The sequence below is a fragment of the Podarcis bocagei genome, assembly GCF_964188305.1.
Source record: "Podarcis bocagei genome assembly, chromosome: 1".
NCBI classification, from domain to species: Eukaryota; Metazoa; Chordata; class Lepidosauria; order Squamata; family Lacertidae; genus Podarcis; species Podarcis bocagei.
The window spans coordinates 125,427,887-125,447,075 of NC_138125.1; the positions used below are offsets into that span (position 1 = coordinate 125,427,887).

General features: G+C 45.4%; 1 protein-coding gene across 1 annotated transcript in view; it reads right to left on the reverse strand.

The window, feature by feature from the left end:
• Nucleotides 1-4,608: 4,608 nt before the first annotated feature.
• Nucleotides 4,609-19,189, reverse strand: part of TMEFF2 (transmembrane protein with EGF like and two follistatin like domains 2) — a 250,204-nt gene continuing 235,623 nt past the window's right edge. Inside the window, exons 8-10 of the mRNA XM_081182183.1 lie at nt 13,457-13,580; nt 9,695-9,853; nt 4,609-4,772 (exon numbers count right to left, since the gene is read on the reverse strand). Coding sequence (XP_081038309.1) covers nt 4,676-4,772; nt 9,695-9,853; nt 13,457-13,580 — 380 coding nt within the window. The 3' untranslated portion in view covers nt 4,609-4,675. The remainder of the gene's footprint in view (nt 4,773-9,694; nt 9,854-13,456; nt 13,581-19,189) is intronic.

The window sequence follows — 19,189 nt, forward strand, 5'->3', positions numbered from 1 at the left end:
CCCTCCTTGATTGTTAAAAGTCCATGATTGCTAATCACACCATTACTGTGTTAGGCACTCCATAAGACATAATGGCTGATCGCCGAAGAATTGATGCTTTTGAATTATGGTGCTGGAGGAGGCTCTTGAGAGTCCCATGGACTGCAAGAAGATCAAACATCTCCATTCTTAAGGAAATCAGCCTTGAGTGCTCACTGGAAGGACAGACCCTGAAGCTGAGGCTCCAATACTTTGGCCACCTCATGAGAAGAGAAGACTCCCTGGAAAAGACCCTGATGTTGGGAAAGATGGAGGGCACAAGGAGAAGGGGACGACAGAGAACGAGATGGTTGGATAGTGTTCGCGAAGCTACCAGCATGAGTTTGGCCAAACTGCGGGAGGCAGTGGAAGACAGGAGTGCCTGGTATGCTCTGGTCCATGGGGTCACGAAGAGTCGGACACGACTAAATGACTAAACAACAACAAAGACATAATGGCAAGTAGAGATGAACCAGCAGCCTAGAGAAACTACGGCTTGCAAAGACAGAGATTAAAAAAGAGAGGTAATAATATTTCCTAAAAAGTTTTTTTTGGGGGGGGGGTGCATTTCTGTATTGTCGAATGAATTTTTGCCCCTGAAATGCTAGCAGATGAGCATTTAGATTAATCTTATTATGCATCGTGACATTACACTGTTATCATATTTTTATCCATGTGGTGTTGTGTTATGGCGGTCATCTTTCTTTTGAAAGAGAGCTATGTTGCTGCAACATAATACGGGAACTCAGGCCACTGGGAGAAGCTGAATACTAGAAGATTCAGAGCAGACAAATGAAAGCATTTCACCACACAGCGCATAGCAGAATTGGCTCCCACAAGAGGTAGTGCTGTCCACTAACCTGGAGAGCTGTAGAAGAAGATTCATGGACAATTCATGGAGGATAACGTGGGGCTACCTTTAAAGGCGACTTGGAAATGATAGTCAAACCTCGGTTTTCGAGCATCTCGGCTGCTGAACGTTTCAGAAGCTGAACGCCAAAAACTGAGAAGCTGAGAGCCAGTGTGGTGTAGTGGTTAAGAGCGGTAGACTCGTAATCTGGTGAACCAGGTTCGCGTCTCCTCTCCTCCACATGCAGCTGCTGGATGACCTTGGGCTAGTCACACTTCTCTGAAGTCTCTCGGCCCCACTCACCTCACAGAGTGTTTGTTGTGGGGGTGGAAGGGAAAGGAGAATGTTAGCCGCTTTGGGACTCCTTCAGGTAGTGATAAAGTGGGATATCAAATCCAAACTCTTCAAACCCAGAAGTGAAAACCCAGAAGCCCTTTGATCCTCAGTTTTCGAACGTTTCGGAAGTTGAACGGACTTCCAGAATGGATTACCTCAAACCGGAGGTTCCACTGTACAGTGGTACCTCGGGTTACAGACGCTTCAGGTAAAGAACGCTTCAGGTTACAGACTCCGCTAACCCAGAAATAATAGCTTGGGTTAAGAACTTTGCTTCAGGATGAGAACAGAAATCACACGACGGTGGCATGGCGGCAATGGGAGGCCCCATTAGCTAAAGTGGTACCTCAGGTTAAGAACAGTTTCAGGTTAAGAACAGCCCTCCAGAACGAATTAAGTTCTTAACCCAAGGTACCACTGTACAAGTAATCCAGAATGCAGCAGCTAGACTGGTGACTGGGAGCAGCCATCAGGGCCATGTAACAGCAGTCCTAAAGGATCTACACTGGCTCCCAGTATGTTTCTGAGCACAATTCAGTGTTGGCATTGACCTTTAAAGCCTTAAATGACCTCGGCCCAGTATACCTGAAGGAGCATCTCCACCTCTGTCATCCGGCCCGGACACTGAGGTCTAAGCTCTAAGGGCCTTCTGGCAGTTCCCTCACTGTGAGAAGTAAAGTTACAGGAAACCAGGCAGAGGGCCTTCTCGGTAGCAGTGACTGCCCTGTGGAATGCCCTCCCATCAGATGTCATTCAGATCAATATCTGTTTGACTTTTAGAAGACATCTGAAGGCAGGGAGATTTTTAATGGTTGATGTTGCACTGTGTTTTTAATATTTTGTTGGGGGCCACCCAGAGTGGCCGGGGAACCCAGTCAGATGAGTGGCATATAAATATAATGATAATGATAAAAAGGCTATCAACAGCCACTGGCCATAGTATCTATGTTCCACCTCCACAGTCAGAGGCAAGATCCCTCCAAGTCAGTTGCTGAGAACCACAAGTGAAGAGAGCAGCATTGCACAGTGGAACCTCGGTTTTCAAATGTAATCTGTTCCAGAAGACCGTTTGACTTCCAAAACATTCAAAAACCGAGGTGCAAAGGGCGGCCTGCCAATTCAATAGAGAAAATTGTGAAAAACAACAGATACATGCAGTGGATGCCATTCAACTCTGAAAATGGAAGCATTTACTTCTGGGTTTTCGGTGTTTGGAAACTGAAACGTTCAGCAACGGAGACATCCGAAAACTGAGCCACCACTGTACTCACGTCTTGCTTGTGGGTTTCCCAGAGGCATCTGGCTGGTCTCTCTGAGAAGAGGACCCGGCAGCCTCTTCTTACATTTAAATATATTTATAGGCAAGCAGCAACCCAGACATTTTAGCAACAGTTTTGAAACTAGCTTACTTTTAACACAAGACAACAGGAATGTAGTTTAAGGGCTCATTTCTGCTTGCGCTGTGTCTAGAAAGCACCAGTCTGAGCCCTTTTCTGCTTGACGCACACTTTCTAGGCATGGGGTCTGAGTGTTTCCCCGCTTGCCTCACTCCCTTCCAAGGGAAAACCCACTCTTTAGCAACAGATCAGAACAAATGGCAATCTGGGGGAAATCCCAATTGCCATTGAGCAATAAAGCACAGTTTTCCCAGGCACAAGAGGAGGTGTGAATAAGCCCTAAGTCACCCCAGTTGTCAAGAGATGGAGATTTCTTCATGCAGCATCAAGCATTTCCTTGAGGGTCTCCTTTCCACATATTGTCTGCTCTTACCTGTAAGAGTCAACTTAATGGAGCTCTTAGAAAGTCTGAAAGACGTTTGAAGTATCAATTGTCTCCCTTTGTTTGATATTCTGATAAATTTTAAAAAGGGCCCACGCTTGCCTCTTTATTTGTCCCCTTCTTGCTCAATTAATAAAACCCGCAAGATCAGCAAGGTTATAATTCTAAGTTATAATTAACACCGCCAGCAAAGCATTTCTTTGACAAATTGCAGAAACCAGCAAAGTAACCCAACTGGTGGTTCCGGGCAAGTCAAAGAGCAGAAAAACCTACTGGATCATGATCAGCAGTGGTGGTGCCCCTCGGGATTGGTGGAGTTGCCAGTAATAGAAAGACAAGAAGCTCTTACCAATGTCTTTATTCAATATTGATAGAGAGAGGGGCATAGAAATCCAGCCCCTTTGGTAGTGGCATTGCTCTGAGTCATTTCCTTCCCCTTCTCAGTTGTCAACAGTTCTACCCCACTTACGGTGGCTGCCGAGGGCCAATTGTCTCTTAGTTCTCTGCTCTCCTACTTTCATTGCTTGCCAGGTTCTGGGAGGAGCGGGGTCTGGAATGCTCTGTACAGTCATACCTCAGTTATGTTTGCTTCATGTTACTTTCTTTCAGGTTACTTCCCGCGGCGACCCGGAAGTACCGGAAAGGATTACTTCTGGGTTTCGACGCTTGCACATGTGCACAAGCGCCAAATCATGCCGCGCACCTGCGCAGACATGGCACTTCAGGTTACACTCTTTTCATGTTGCGAACGGGCCTCCGGAACGGATCCCGTTCGCAACCAGAGGTGCCACTGTAGTGATAATGTGTCAGACAGCTGTTCCTGCTTCTCCCATTATTTCCCAGCTTTGCCCCTCTTCTGCCTCTGAGCTGTGACCCTCTGCAAACCACCATTGTAAATCTATACTGTCCTCCTCTTCTCAGGAAGGTTCAGGAGAAGGGGGAGACGGTCTCCCCCGTTCCTCCTCTGCTGTCCAGGCCCTGACACCTCCCTACAGAGTTGTACCATGACAACAGGGAAACTATGCAAGAGGAAAAAGCTGGCATCCGGGACCACCCTCTAAGACTAGTTGGAAGGCAGGCAAGTGGTGGTTGGCTGGGACAGACAAAGGGATTAGCCACCACTGAAAGATAACCAAAGCAACACATGCATAGGAGCTGAGTTTCCTGGCTTTGGCTATAGTCCTGCACAGTTTAGGCTGCCCAAACCTACCACTTTCATTACAGTTTAAGAAGCCTAACACAGTTCAGGAAGGCTGTTTCTGTGCCCACAGCAGGAGGTGCTCATATGGCTGCAGTTTAAATATTGTGACTCGCACAGCTTGCAAATTCATCATGTCCAAAGATAACACGCTTGTACCGCACAGCAAATTTAAGAAAGCGGGTTTTTTTCCTCATCACTGAGTATTTATTATATATAACAAATACATGAAAGAGAAAAAGAAAACCATCTTGTGTGATATAAATAGTTTATTTACATTACAGAAAAAACATCAAGACAATGTATACTATTTCAAATATATCCATACATAATCAAATATAGCTGTAGTACATGTTTTTTTTTCATTGGTGTAGATTACCACAAATGCAAGGCAACATGTGTAGATCTTTTTGTCTATAATACTGTATTATTATTTTTTGAAAGTCCAACCTCTCTGCAGTTTACTTTTTGCCATTGTGGAAACATGCTCTCGTTTAAATTAACCTGGTCGATGCTCTTGTTGTGTTGTCTGAACTGTAGTGCCCTGTGTTTTGTTTCTGCCTGTGAATTCTGTTGCTCCTGGGACATTTCCTGCAAGCAAGAGGGGAAAGGGGGGGGGGAGAGAGAAAGAGCATGAAATTTGCTTTGCTAAACGACAGTGGAGGTAACGTAAGGATTGCAGGCCACGGAAGGGCAACTGCCAACAACGGCTGTCTGTACAACTCATCATTCCTTAGCCGCACAGCTCCAGAGCTTTGTAAAAAAAGAGTCAAAGGCCTCCTGCACTCTTTCAGAGCCCGTTCTTCAAACAGGAGCCTGAAATAGCCAAAATCATTTCCCATAGGACACTGCCTGCCTGCAACGAGGGTTATATTAATGCACTGGTTTAAAGACCCACCACAAGCAATGCGGCTATGAGACCTTTGGAAAATGTACACACATTCATCGGGGGCAGTTTAATATTTCTCCCAAACATCCTCCCAGCTAGGAAAGCACAAATAAAAGAAACTATCGTTGTTTTTTCCTACATTGGCTAACTAATAATAATAATAATAATAATAATAATAATAATAATAATAATAATTTTTATTTATACCCTCCCCAGCCAAGGCCAGGCTGAAGGCGGCTAACAAGCAATAATAAAAACAAGTTGAATGAATACAACTTAAAAACAAGATTAAAATACAACATTAAAATAGTGAAACATTAAAATATTAAAATGCAGCCTCATCACAGGAGGAGAAAGGAAAAAGGAAAAAGAAAGAGGGGGAGGGAATCAAATTGGCTCCAAGCCAAAGGCCAGGTGGAACAACTCTGTCTTACAGGCCCTGCAGAAAGAGATCAGATCCCACAGGGCCCTGGTCTCATGAGGCAGAGCGTTCCACCAGGCTGGAGCCAGTGTTGAGAAGGCCTTGGCTCTGGTTGAGGCTAATCTAACTTCCTTAGGGCCCAGGACCTCTAGGGTGTTGCTATTTATGGACCTTGAGGCTCTCCGTGGGGCATACCGGGAGAGGCGGTCCCGTAGGTACGAGGTTCCTAGGCCGTGAAGGGCTTTAAAGGTCAAAACCAGCACCTTAAATCTGACCCTATACTCCACCGGGAGCCAGTGCAGCTAGAAGAGCACTGGGTGAATATGCTCCCATGGCAGAGACCCTGTGAGGAGCCTTGCTGCTGCATTCTGCACCCGCTGGAGTTTCTGGGACAGCTTCAAGGGCAGCCCCACGTAGAGCGAATTACAGTAGTCAAGCCTGGAAGTGACTGTCGCATGGATCACTGTGGCTAGGTCGGGGTGGGAAAGGTAAGGGAACTTAGAACTCAGCTCCATCTGGTACACAGGCTGAGACCCTACCTGCCTGCAGACTGTCTTACCAGAGTGGTGCATGCTCTTGTTATTTCCCGCTTGGACTACTGCAACGTGCTCTACATGGGGCTACCTTTGAAGGTGACCTGGAAACTACAACTAATCCAGAATGCGGCAGCTAGACTGGTGACTGGGATTGGCCGCCGAGACCACATAACACTGGTCTTGAAAGACCTACATTGGCTCCTAGTATGTTTCCGAGCACAATTCAAAGTGTTGGCGCTGACCTTGAAAGCCCTAAACGGCCTTGGCCCAATACGCCTGAAGAAGTGTCTCCACTCCCATCACTCAGCCCGGACAGTGACGTCCTTCTCTGAGGGTCTTCTGCTGGTTCCCTCACTGCAAGAAGTGAAGTTACAGGGAACCAGGCAGAGGGCCTTCTCGGTAGTGGCGCCTTCCATGTGGAATGCCCTCCCATCAGAACTACACAACTTTTAGAAGACATCTGAAGGCAGCCCTGTATTGGGCAGTTTTAAATGTTTGATGTTTTACTATGCTTTTATATGTATTGTAAGCTGCCCAGAGTGGCAAGGGAAACCCAGTCAGATGGGAAGGATATACATAATACGTTGTTGTTGTTGAATAGGACATCCCTATTTTCATCGGAGGCATGTTGGGAGGTGTGTATATTTTGTGTCTGCATATTTATTCATTTCTGTTTTCTTGCATTTGTATCTTGCCTTTCTTCCATCATGACACCCAAGGTGACCAGGCCTAGATCTGCTTAGCTTCAGTAAGGTGGCAACATCACATGCCTTCAAACCATCTCTCCCCCCCCCCCCCGTGTGTGTTTAACTAATAATGACTGGAACACCACAATATATTTGTTACTGGATGTAACACGCACCAAGTTTTGCAAAGGCTAAAGAAAAAAGGAAATTAAGAGCTTATGCAGATGAACAAGTTTAAGGGCATTAGCTTTTGGGTATCCTTTTATCTACCACACAGTCTAAATTAAATCCACTGGAAAGGCAGGGTCCATGTAAAACCACACCATTTTCTCTGAACACAAACCGTTAACTTGCTTTATGGCCTGAAGTTAACAAACCTGGAGCCACTCAGAAGATTGCTTGAACAACATGATGTAGTGCCATTTTTCTGTTGAGCAGTTACTTTCCCATCTCCGTCCTTTTTATGTACACTGTATTTTTGGCCGTTTGAATTATCTCCATGTTCCCTGAAACCCACTTTAATATAATACATTGCCTTCTTGCAGGAGAAGATCTACACTTGAGGGTAGAGTTGATGAACTCAACTAGGTCGGCAAGCATCTCCAAGCTTCTGCAGACATTTTTCTATTATGCCTTTAGGCTGGGAAAGGATATATGAATTATTTTCTACCTTCTTCTGGCCTGAATGTCATGCTTGTCCTCTGAGCGTAGCGGGAGGAGGATGCCTAGATATATTGGTGCTTTTTTTACTTTCTATAGGAGTGTGATGCCTGCTTCTTTTTAAAATTCTCATCTTTTGGGGAAAGGGATTTATTTTTAAGGCGCCTGATTTATTGAAGCAGCTGCAGGACACCTGAAGCAGTTTCACCTTCTCTCACCTGAGGAAGAAGCCCAGGCAAGTCATGATGCTGGAGAAAACTCTGAAACTTACCCATCACATGGTAAAGAATGGACATTGGTATTTATGAATGGATGAAACTCACAACTGCCTTACAGAGACCGCCCATTGCTCTATCTCCAAGCTCTCAGTTCCTTGAGATCTTTTTAAGTTGAAGGCTGGACCTGTGTCCGTACTTGTAAGACTGACAGTGTAAACAGCACATATCCTTTTAAATTCCAAAGTCAAGCCCACTTGGCATTCAAATCCATACCAGCATTTGCTAGGCACTCTTTGCATTATAATCACCCGTCTCTTCCTGAAGAAGTACAGAGTAACTCCTGAGAATGCAAACACTGATAATCCCCGAGTTATTAAACAAACAGCTTCCTTTTGAATTTTCTACCATTGGGGAAATCACCTTCCATACCTGTCTGTCTGCCAAACAAACCCCATGTGTTGTAAAAGATTTCGATGCATCTTCTAGGGGGCAGTTATGGAGTGCTTGTCTGGCTCGTGGGCTTCACCAATGGCCCACAGGGACCAAGAGATCACGCTTGTTGTTGTTTAGTCGTTTAGTCGTGTCTGACTCTTTGTGACCCCATGGACCAGAGCACGCCAGGCACTTCTGTCTTCCACTGCCTCCCGCAGTTTGGTCAAACTCATGCTGGTAGCTTCGAGAACGCTGTCCAACCATCTCGTCCTCTGTCGTCCCCTTCTCCTTGTGCCCTCCATCTTTCTCAACATCAGGGTCTTTTTCAGGGAGTCTTCTCTTCTCATGAGGTGGCCAAAGTATTGGAGCCTCAGCTTCAGGATCTCTCCTTCCAGTGAGCACTCAGGGCTGATTTCCTTCAGAATGGAGAGGTTTGATCTTCTTGAAGTCCATGGGTCTCTCAAGAGTCTCCTCCAGCACCATAATTCCAAAGCATCAATTCTTCGGCTATCAGCCTGCTTTATGGTCCAGCTCTCACTTCCATACATCACTACTAGAGATCACGCTAGCACATGCCTAACACTACCATGATAACACGTTGCTGAGAAAGATGGGTGGTGCTAGACAAGTTGCCTTTCAGGAAAGCTTATCTGCCATTGCAGATCTTCAGACCGTCTGGGTGTCTCTATTTTCCAGGGACAGCCCCGGATTTACAAAAGCTGTCCTGGTTTCTGATTTGATCCCAGAAAGCCCTGCTTTTTCTTAGGAAACATTGGAGGGTATGGAGTAATGTGACCCCGGTGCCAAGGAGATAAGTGACTATACAACCTTCAGAAGACATCAGAAGAAATCTGAAGGCAGCCCTGTATAGGGAAGTTTTTTTTAATGTTGAATGTTTTATTATGTTTTTCTGTGTGATGGAAGCTGATTTTCATCAGCGAAATGTTGGAGGAATCTGACACCTGAACCGTATGAAGGCAGCCCTGTACAGGGAAGTTTTTTAAAAAATGTTTAATATTTTCTATGCTTGTTTATATGTCGGAAGCCACCCAGTGTGGCTGGGGAAACCCAGTCAGAAGGGTGGGGTATAAATAAAATTATTATTATTATTATTATTATTATTATTATTATTATTAGTAGTAGTAGTAGTAGTATGGAATAGGACATCCATATTTTCATAGGTTGTTACAATAATCCTGCCTATGTTTTTATCTGTTTATATTTTATCTGTAAATATTCAATAAACCATTTCCATTCTTTTATTTAAAATGCTTATTCTTTCGGTAAGTTTCACCATTTCTGCATATTCCATAATTTTTTGTATCCATTCTCCCTTTGCTGGGACTTCTGCTTCTTTCCATTTTGGGGCAAGTAACATTCTTGCCGCTGTAGTAGCATACATGAACAAGTTTCCATACAGCTTAGGTCGTTCCGTCCCTATAATTCCCAAAAGAAAAGCTTCTGGGTTGCTGTTTTTTACAAAGGTTATTTTAAACATCCTTTTCATTTTATTATATATCATTGCCCAGTAAGCTTTAACCTTACTACAAGACCACCACATATGACAAACAGAACATTCTTTCTCATTACATTTCCAACGCTTATTTGATTTAGATTTATACATTTTTGCCAACTTTATCTTGATAAGAGCACCTTGGCCTCATTACTAACCTTGTAATGCAGAGGACTACGACACAGATGACAGCAATCTGGATTGTTCCAATCACGGCTGCTATTAAGACGTACTGAAATCGTACAGGGCCAGGAACCACATATAAAACGCTGTAGTCCTTTTTTTCACAGTGTTCTCCAGTGTAGCCTGCGTCACACCTAGAATGGAAAAAGACACGTTGACTCCTTCCCTTGCAGTAGTTCATTGCTGTGTTGCATGAGCCACAAACCAGGCATTGCCAGAGAGATGTTGTGTCGCAACAGCTCAAGAATGGTGTGCGGCAGCTTGGGATATAAGAAGGCAGCCATTTCCATTCCAACCTGTCATAATTATTATTATTATTATTATTATTATTATTATTATTATTATTATTATTAAATTATTTATACCCCATCCATCTAGCTGAGTCCCCCCCAGCCACTCTGGGCGGCTTCCAACAAAACACTAAAATACACTATTAAACACTATTAAACATCAAAAGCTTCTCTAAACAGGGCTGCCTTCAGATGTCTTCTAAGAGTTTGGTAGTTATTTTTCTCTTTGACATCTGGTGGGAGGGCGTTCCACAGGGAGGGCGCCACTACCGAGAAGGCCCTCTGCCTGGTTCCCTGTAACTTGGCTTCTCGCAGTGAGGGAACCCCCAGAAGGCCCTCAGCACTGGACCTCAGTGTCTGGGCAGAACGATGGAGGTGGAGACGCTCCTTCAGGTATACTGGACCAAGGTCGTTTAGGGCTTTAAAGGTCAGCACCAACACTTTGAATTGTGCTCAGAAACGTACTGGGAGCCAGTGTAGGTCTTTCAAGACCAGTGTTATATGGTCTCGGCGGCCGCTCCCAGTCACTAGTCTGGCTGCTGCATTCTGGATTAATTGTAGTTTCCGGGTCACCTTCAAAGGTAGCCCCACATAGAGCGCATTGCAGTAGTCCAAGAGCGCATTGCAGCAGTCTTTGTCACAATCAGCACCGTTTCCATTCCTCTGCAATTCAATTCCCACCAAATACTGCTTTATTCATTTGGCTGCCTACTACTTATTGTAATCTATGCAAGTACAGTGGTACCTCGGGTTAAGAACTTAATTCGTCCTGGAGGTCCGTTCTTAACCTGAAACTGTTCTTAACCTGAAGACCATTTTAGCTAATGGGGCCTCCCGCTGCTGCCGCACCGCCAGAGCATGATTTCTGTTCTCATCCTGAAGCAAAGTTCTTAACTCGAGGTACTATTTCTGGGTTAGCGGAGTCTGTAACCTGAAGCGTATGTAACCCAAGGTACCACTGTCTTTTCGTATCTTGCAAAGGGTTGTGAATTTAACGTACCATATTTTTCCATGTATAACACACCCCCGTGTATAAATTTAGAAAATGGGGAGGGGGGAATTGCCCAGAGTTGTTGAGCTTCTTTTGAGGAGGCAGAGGCATGCCCAGAGTTGTCTTGACAGCAGCAACAGCCAATCGACAGCAGCCCTGGCAACATACACCAATCAACAGCACAATCGCCTCTGGGAACCTGCTGCTCACAGCAGCAACCAATCCCCCACCCCCAATCTGCACTATCCATGTATAAGAATATTGCCATCAAAACAGCTCGTCTTATACACAGAAAGGTACGGTAATTGATGACACTACAGTGGTGCCCCGCAAGACGAATGCCTCGCAAGACAGAAAACCCGCTAGATGAAAGGGTTTTCCGTTTTGGAGGTGCTTCGCAAAACGAATCTCCTATGGGCTTGCTTCGCAAGACGAAAATGTCTTGCGAGTTCCTGCGGGGTTTTTTTCCTCCCCCCCCCTTTTCCCAAGCCGCTAAGCCGCTTATTAGCTGATCCGATCAGCAGATAAGCCGCTAAAAGTCGCTAATAGCGCTAATCCGCTAATCCGTCAATGGGCTTGCTTTGCAAGACGAAAAAACCGCTAGACGAAGAGAATCACAGAACGGATTCTTTTCGTCTTGCGAGGCACCACTGTATTACTTTCACGCCATTCATTTCAGTGCAAAGAAAACAGAATTGAAAGGTGGGGGCGGGGGCGGGACATTGATTACTTATCGTTTGTGGACCAAAAATAATAAGACCAGCAAATACTGGATTGATGTCTGTTTTGTACATGGGATGAATAAATGAGCACTGACAATTTCTTTTTTCTTCGGAATTCACTGACTCTCCTAGCCGCAGCTACTTTGTATACCTTACAAGATAACCAAGGAACTTTTTTTATGCCTCAGTTACTTTGGGGATATAAGGTGTTGCTGTTGTTCTTGTTGGTACTTTTATGATGATTTCCTATACCAAAACCAAAATTTTAATGTGTGCCACGCTGATATTTGTGGGAAATGCCTCCTTGAAGAAGCTTAATTTGTTCTAGACAACTGCTCTCATTTTGAAGTTGATGTATTTGATTTATGTATGTATTCTGTTTATGCGTTGCTTCTCATAAAACGTCCCCAAATGATTTAACAATAAAAAGATCAGCAATCACACACACACAGAGACGATTTCAAGTCCAATGCAGATACAGACTGAAATAAAGGTTTCCATTTAAAAAGCTAGTTGGAAAAAAGGTATTTTTATTTCTTTAATAAGCAAATGAAATGTTTGTTTGTTCGTTTATTATACCCGGCCCACCATTCGAATTTTCAGGACCGCTTACAATCATTCTAAACATAAAAAACAAGATGAAAACACACGTAGTGGTGGCTGTGTGCAATCTCCGGTGCCAGAGGCCGGATGCCTCTGAGTTAAAAAAAAAGAAAAGGTAAAGGACCCCTGGATGGTTAAGTCCAGTGACTATAGGGTTGTGGCACTCATCTTGCTTTTCAGGCCGAGGGAGCTGGCATTTTGTTTGCAGACAGCTTTCTGGGTAATGCGGTCAGCATGACTAAACTGCTTCTGGTGCAACGGACACCATGACGAGTGCCAGAGCACATGGAAGCGCCGTTTACCATCCCCGCTGGAACGGTAGCTATTTACCTACTTGCACTGGTATGCTTTCGAACTGCTAGGTTGGCAGGAGCTGGGACAGAGCAATGGGAGCTCACCCCGTCACAGGGATTCGAAACGCCAACCTTCTGATCGGCAAGCCCAGGGGGGCGCTGCCCATGACGAGCGTCACGGGGGGTGGGGCGGAAATGTCACCCCCCCTTAAGGATGACACCTGGGGTGGACCGCACCCACCACATCCTCCTTCCTCCACCAGTGGCTGTTGTAGCTCTCAAGTTCTGTCCACTGTTGGGTTTCTTGGGACAGTAGCTGTTGGCTGAGTGTGAGGAACCAACAGATAATTAGGGTTGCTGAGCTTCTTTTTTTTTGGGGGGTAAGGTTTTTTTGGGGGGGAGGGGCATGTTTGTTGAGCCCCCCCTTATTTTGGGGCATAAGTTGTTGAGCTACTTTTATGTATATTTGACCAAAAAACCAACACTTCCAACATACTTTGCTATACGCCCGGGTTTTCCTGGACATTTTAACCAAATTTTGGAAATTCCAAACGTATGGCAGCCTTGGGGTAATGCCTGCCCAGCAAGCCTGTGCTCTTAGGAGCCTTTTAAGGGCTGCATCAACATACGTTGCAGGAATGCATTTCTAAACAGCTTAATGGTGCTGCATAATTTAGGGCAATTCTTCTACATACATTAGGTGCCTCGTTACATAATTTAGATCAGAGTGGATGGGGTCTTGGCAATTATTATTTTCCTTGCTGTATCAAGATAGCATGTGTTAGCAAGTGTGCCTGTTCAGTTTATCATTAGCCGCTTGGTTTGGGGAAAGTGTTACCTGCAAGATGGTTCCAGCATATTTGCAGAGTGTTCACATTTTCCATGCATGCAGAAGCCGTTATAGTGTTCTGGGCAAGGAATGTAGATTCCCCTGGCGCTTTCTTCAAGTTTGTTGGCATTCTCTGTAAAGACAGAAGAAAAAGAAAACCAACCTGTAAGTTTGTAGCATGGTGAAGAAACAACAACAAAAGACATATTTGCTTCAGTGTACTGCATAACAGATTGAGGTTGAATCCTGACGAGACAGAAGTACTGTTTTGGGGGGGACAGGGGGCAGGCGAGTGTGGAGGACTCCCAGGTTCTGAATGTGGTAACTGTGCCCTTGAAGGACCAGGTGCACACAGTGGCGTAGCGTGGGGGGTGCAGGGGGGGCCGGCCGCACCGGACGCAACATCTGGGGGGGGGGCGCGCTCGCAGCTCTCTGCCCCTACCTGGCTCACTCACTCTTTCTCACTGCAGTGCTGGCTGTGCAAATCCGATCCGAGCCGCTGGGTCGCCGCCCACTGTGGAGGGGGGGGTGCCAGGCGTGCGGTGCGGAGAGAGGGACTATCTGGGGGAGGGACAGTACAGCGGCTGCCCAGCGCAGCACTGAGCGCGGGAGAGAACCACACCAGACCAGACCAGGCAGCAGCAAGAAGAAGCTGGCCGCGGCGGCAGGTTAGGGGTAAGGGGGCGCAAATTACTTGCCTTGCCCCAGCTGCTGACAACCCACGCTACGCCGCTGGGTGCACAGTCTGGGAGTCATTTTGGACTCACAGCTATCCATGGAGGTGCAGGTCAATTCTGTGTTCAGGGCAGCTGTCTACCAACTCCATTTGGTATACCGGTTGAGACCCTACCTGCTCACAGACTGTCTCGCCAGAGTGGTGCATGCTCTGGTTATGTCCCACTTGGACTATTACAATGCGTTTTACTTGGGGCTAGCTTTGAAGGTGACTTGGAAACTACAACTAATCCAGAATGCGGCAGCTAGACTGGTGACTGGGAGTGGCCACCAAGACCATATAACACTGGTCCTGAAAGACCTACATTGGCTCCGAGCACAATTCAAAGTGTTGGTGCTGATCTTCAAAGCCCTAAGCAGCCTTGGCCCAGTATACCTGAAGGAGCATCTCCCCCCCATCGTTCAGCCTGGACACTGAGGTCTAGCTCTGAAGGCCTTCTGCTAGTCCCTTAGTGCGAGAAGTGAAGTTACAGGGAAGCTGACATAGGGCCTTCTCAGTAGTGGTGCCCGCCCTGAGGAATGCCCTCCCATCAGATGTCAAAGAAATAAACAACTATCTGACTTTTAGAAGACATCTGAAGGCAGCCCCATTTAGGGAAGTTTTTAATGTTTGATGTTTTATTGTGTTTTTAATATTCTGTTGGGAGCCGCCCAGAGAGGCTAGGGAAACCCAACCATATGATGATGATTAAAGAACAAATACTTGAGACTCTCATTTAAGTGCAAGAGGGTATACTGCAATAAGTTAGCACTTTTAGAAAGGTGTGTAGATTTAAATAAATATTTCCCGAGAATGAAGTAACATGCATGAGGAGGGTTGCAAACTTGTACAGTATGGTGGTACCTCGGGTTAAGAACTTAATTCGTTCTGGAGGTCTGATCTTAACCTAAAACTGTTCTTAACCGGAAGCACCACTTTAGCTACTGGGGCCTCCTGCTGCTGCCGCTGCACAATTTCTGTTCTCATCCTGAAGCAAAGTTCTTAACCCGAGGTAATATTTCTGGGTTAGCAGAGTCTGTAACCTGAAGCGTATGTAACCTGAGGCGTATGTATGTACCACTGTATCTCTCATTCCTGGGAATGAGCCTGTCAAAGTAACCCCCTTTTACAACCCATTGATTCGGGGAAAGAGTCAAGCATATTCAGAGCTCACTCCCGCTGGAATTAAGGAAAGACATCAATAGAAACATTGTTAGATGCTTTATGTCAGTTTGAATTCCTTGTCAATTTATCCCAATTTTGCATGTTCTGGAAGGCAGCAGTTCTCCACAATTTCATTCTCAGTCCCACCAGGAGATGTCAGGGAGCGAATCTGGGACCTTCTATCACCGAGCTAAGGTAAAGGTAAAGGGACCCCTGACCATTAGGTCCAGTCGTGACTGACTCTGGGGTTGCGGCACTCATCTCGCTTTATTGGCCGAGGGAGCCGGCGTACAGCTTCTGGGTCATGTGGCCAGCATGACTAAGCCGCTTCTGGCGAACCAGGGCAGCGCACGGAAACACCATTTACCTTCCCGCTGGAGCAGGACCTATTTATCTACTTGCACTTTGACGTGCTTTCAAACTGCTAGGTTGGCAGGAGCAGGGACCGAGCAACGGGAGCTCACCCTGTTGCGGGGATTCAAACCACCAACCTTCTGATCAGCAAGTCCTAGGCTCTGTGGTTTAACCCAGAGCACCACCCGCGTCCCTATCACCGAGCTAAGGCTCTTCCTCAAATATACAACTGTATTGCAACAGTCTGAGGCCTGCAAAGGGCAGGTTTGCCTTTACGATCCAAGCTGCTAAGGCAATATGAGATCATAAGTCAAAAGAGGATTCATTCTTTATTCAGGCATATGCACTAAGCAATACTGAGCGTGAATGCAACAGAAAATATTTACTGTTCTCTGGCTGCAATATTTAGATTGATGTAATGTGTTTAAATTCCAAGAGACATCTGTAGCATCCTTACTAATTTTGCAAAAACATATAGAATCGACAATTATGCTTGATAAACACATTTTGAAACCTCTTCTGGGATAAAAATGCTTAGATAGGGCACATTTCCCCCCCAATGTGGACTTGTCAATCAGCTCATTTGTATTCTGTTACATGTACTTGAAACTGTATTATTCTGTTATGCCTTTTCTAAGGTATAAATGGTGAACATGTGGCCCTCCAGATATTTCTGAACTACATCTTTCATTATTCCTGAGCATTAGGTAAAAAGGTAAAAGGTAAAGGACCCCTGAACTGTTAGGTCCAGTCAAAGGTCATCTTGCTTTCAGGCCAAGGGAGCTGGCATTTGTCCACAGACAGCTTTTCCGGGTCATGTGGCCAGCCTGACTAAACTGCTTATGGCACAACGGGACACCGTGACAGAAACCAGTGTGTATGGAAATACCATTTACCTTCCTGCCGCAGCGGTACCTATTTATCTACTTGCACTGGTGTGCTTTCAAACTGCTAGGTTGACAGGAGCTGGGACAGAGCAATGGGACCTCACCCCGTTGTGGGGATTCGAACCACCGACCTTCCAATCAGCAAGCCCAAGCGGCTCAGTGGTTTAGACTGAGCATTGGTGCACACTGGCTGGGACTGATGAGAGTTGAAGTTCAATAACAATTAGAGGGTCACAGGGTCCCCATCTCTGAATTAGAGGCACAATGCAGTGTTCTTAGGCGGTAAGGTAAAGGTAAAGGGACCCCTGACCATTAGATCCAGTCGTGACTGACTTTGGGGTTGCGGCGTTCATCTCGCTTTACTGGCCGAGGGAGCCGGTGTACAGCTTCCAGGTCATGTGGCCAGCATGACTAAGCCGCTTCTGGCGAACCAGAGCAGCGTGCACGGAAATGCCGTTTACCTTCCCGCCAGAGCGGTACCTATTTATCTACTTGTACTGGCATGCTTTTGAACTGCTAGGTTGGCAGGAGCTGGGACCGAGCAACGGGAGCTCACCCCATCGCAGGGATTCGAACCGCGACCTTCTGATCGGCAAGTCCTAAGCTCTGTGGTTTAACCCACAGCGCCACCCGCGTCCCCTCTTAGGAGGTTACTTCACTGATAATGGGTTTCTCCTCCCCACTCCCCACTCTGTAAAATCCAACACACCACAGGGCACAAAGTAAAGGTGTAAAAAAAAAAGGGAAGGTGTGTAGCATTAAGTATATACTAGCAAGACCATGATATTTTGATGTCTGAGGCAAAGGACAAGATATGTCCTGCCAGATTTACATGCAGAAGCTGACAAAGTCCAGCAGTTGAATCTCATTCCAACACTGAACTGCAAGCAAAGCTTAGCTGTATCTTCCACCAGAGGGGAACAGCCAACACCATCAACAGTTGCCACCTGAGGCAGCTGCCTCACTCTGCCTAATAGCAAGGCCGGCCCTAAGTGACAGGAAGTATATTCTAACCTTCTATAAGTAGTAGTAGTAGTAGTAGTAGTAGTAGTAGTAGTAGTAGTAGTAATAATAATAATAATAATAATAATAATAATAATAATAATAATAATTTGCCCAGAAACACTGGACGGTTTCCAACACATATAAAAGCATAATAAAATGCCAAACATTAAAAACTTCCCAATACAGGGCTGCTTTCAGATGTCTTCTAAAAGTTGTGTAGTACACTCTACTATGGATGTCTGACAGGTTCAGAAATGATACAGCCCACGTTTTTACTAATGCTTTTTATGATGGTGTATCTTATAATCTGTATAGGAGAGAACACGATGGATTTCTGAAATGAACCCTCTCCCATCCCTTTTCTGATTAGAGGTCTCTTCCACAGCAATTAACTACCAAGCCCTAAGATTTCCCTTTCTTTATCTTATCAAGTGAAAAGCTAGAGTCTCATTGAAAGCCTCATTTCAAAGTGTGATTTGCAATTTTCACTTGTCCCTGGAGCCAGATGATGATCCTGAACACGATGAAAGCTCAAGTTCACGCAATATTAGGAAATTCCAGAGAAATTATGAGATATGGTGAAACTCTGATAAACTTTGGCCCCAGTCCAGATATAATTGCATGCAGCTAGGCAGCAGCTCCCAAATTGTCCTGTATCTAAAGTAAGGTGTATTGTTTTGCACTCTGATAAGGTGACACCATGGCCTGTATCTAAGTTATACTCAGAGTAGACCCATTGAAGCTAATGGGCTTAAGTTAGTCATGTATAACAATTTCAACAGGGCTCCTCTAACTAATACTGAATAGAATAACTACGTATTTTAATAAATTTCCATCTAGCTGCAGATCTACGTCCACATCTGTTCTACAGAATGACAGTGAATAGTAGCATTCCATGCTGATCTATGTTTGTAGATACCTGAATCTGTCCTTTTTAAATAGGCATGGCATCATCAGTGTGGCTATATGTGTGCAGGGTAGGTGCTACATCTATGCAGGCTCCCTAACAGAGTGTTCAAAGGTTTTAGTTTTAACCACAAAGCCAAAGTTTTTACTGCAAAGCTCTGTTTGGCTCAAGAGATTGACCCAAGTCTGAACGAAGTCCTCCGATCTGCTTCATGTCAAAATAAAAAAATTCCTTCCAGTAGCACCTTAAAGACCAACTAAGTTAGTTCTTGGTATGAGCTTTCGTGTGCATGCACACTTCTTCAGATACACATGTTCAGATACACATGATCTGCTTCATGTTATTTTTGTTACGATATGGATGCAATGCGGCAGCGAGCTGCAGCTAGCTGGAAAGCTAAACATGATGGGAATGTTGGGACTGTTCCGTGGGAACAGAGGGACAGTCTATTCACTGTGCTGAGCACCGGATTTAGCTCAGAGTGTAATTTGAGCTGTACAGGAAGTACAGGAGGTGGAGTTTGACTCTCTCCTGTTGGAGTTTGAAGAGAGCAGACGTGTTTCTCTGTAACGCTGCAAAGACAGAAATAAAGGCATGTAAATACATTTCTGTCTATCTCTTTCCCCTGCCTGGGGGCAGGGAAGAGTGGTGTGTTCTTCTCACGCTTGAGGAGGATCGCCGATCGTGACCTAGCCTGGATTCTGCTCGGG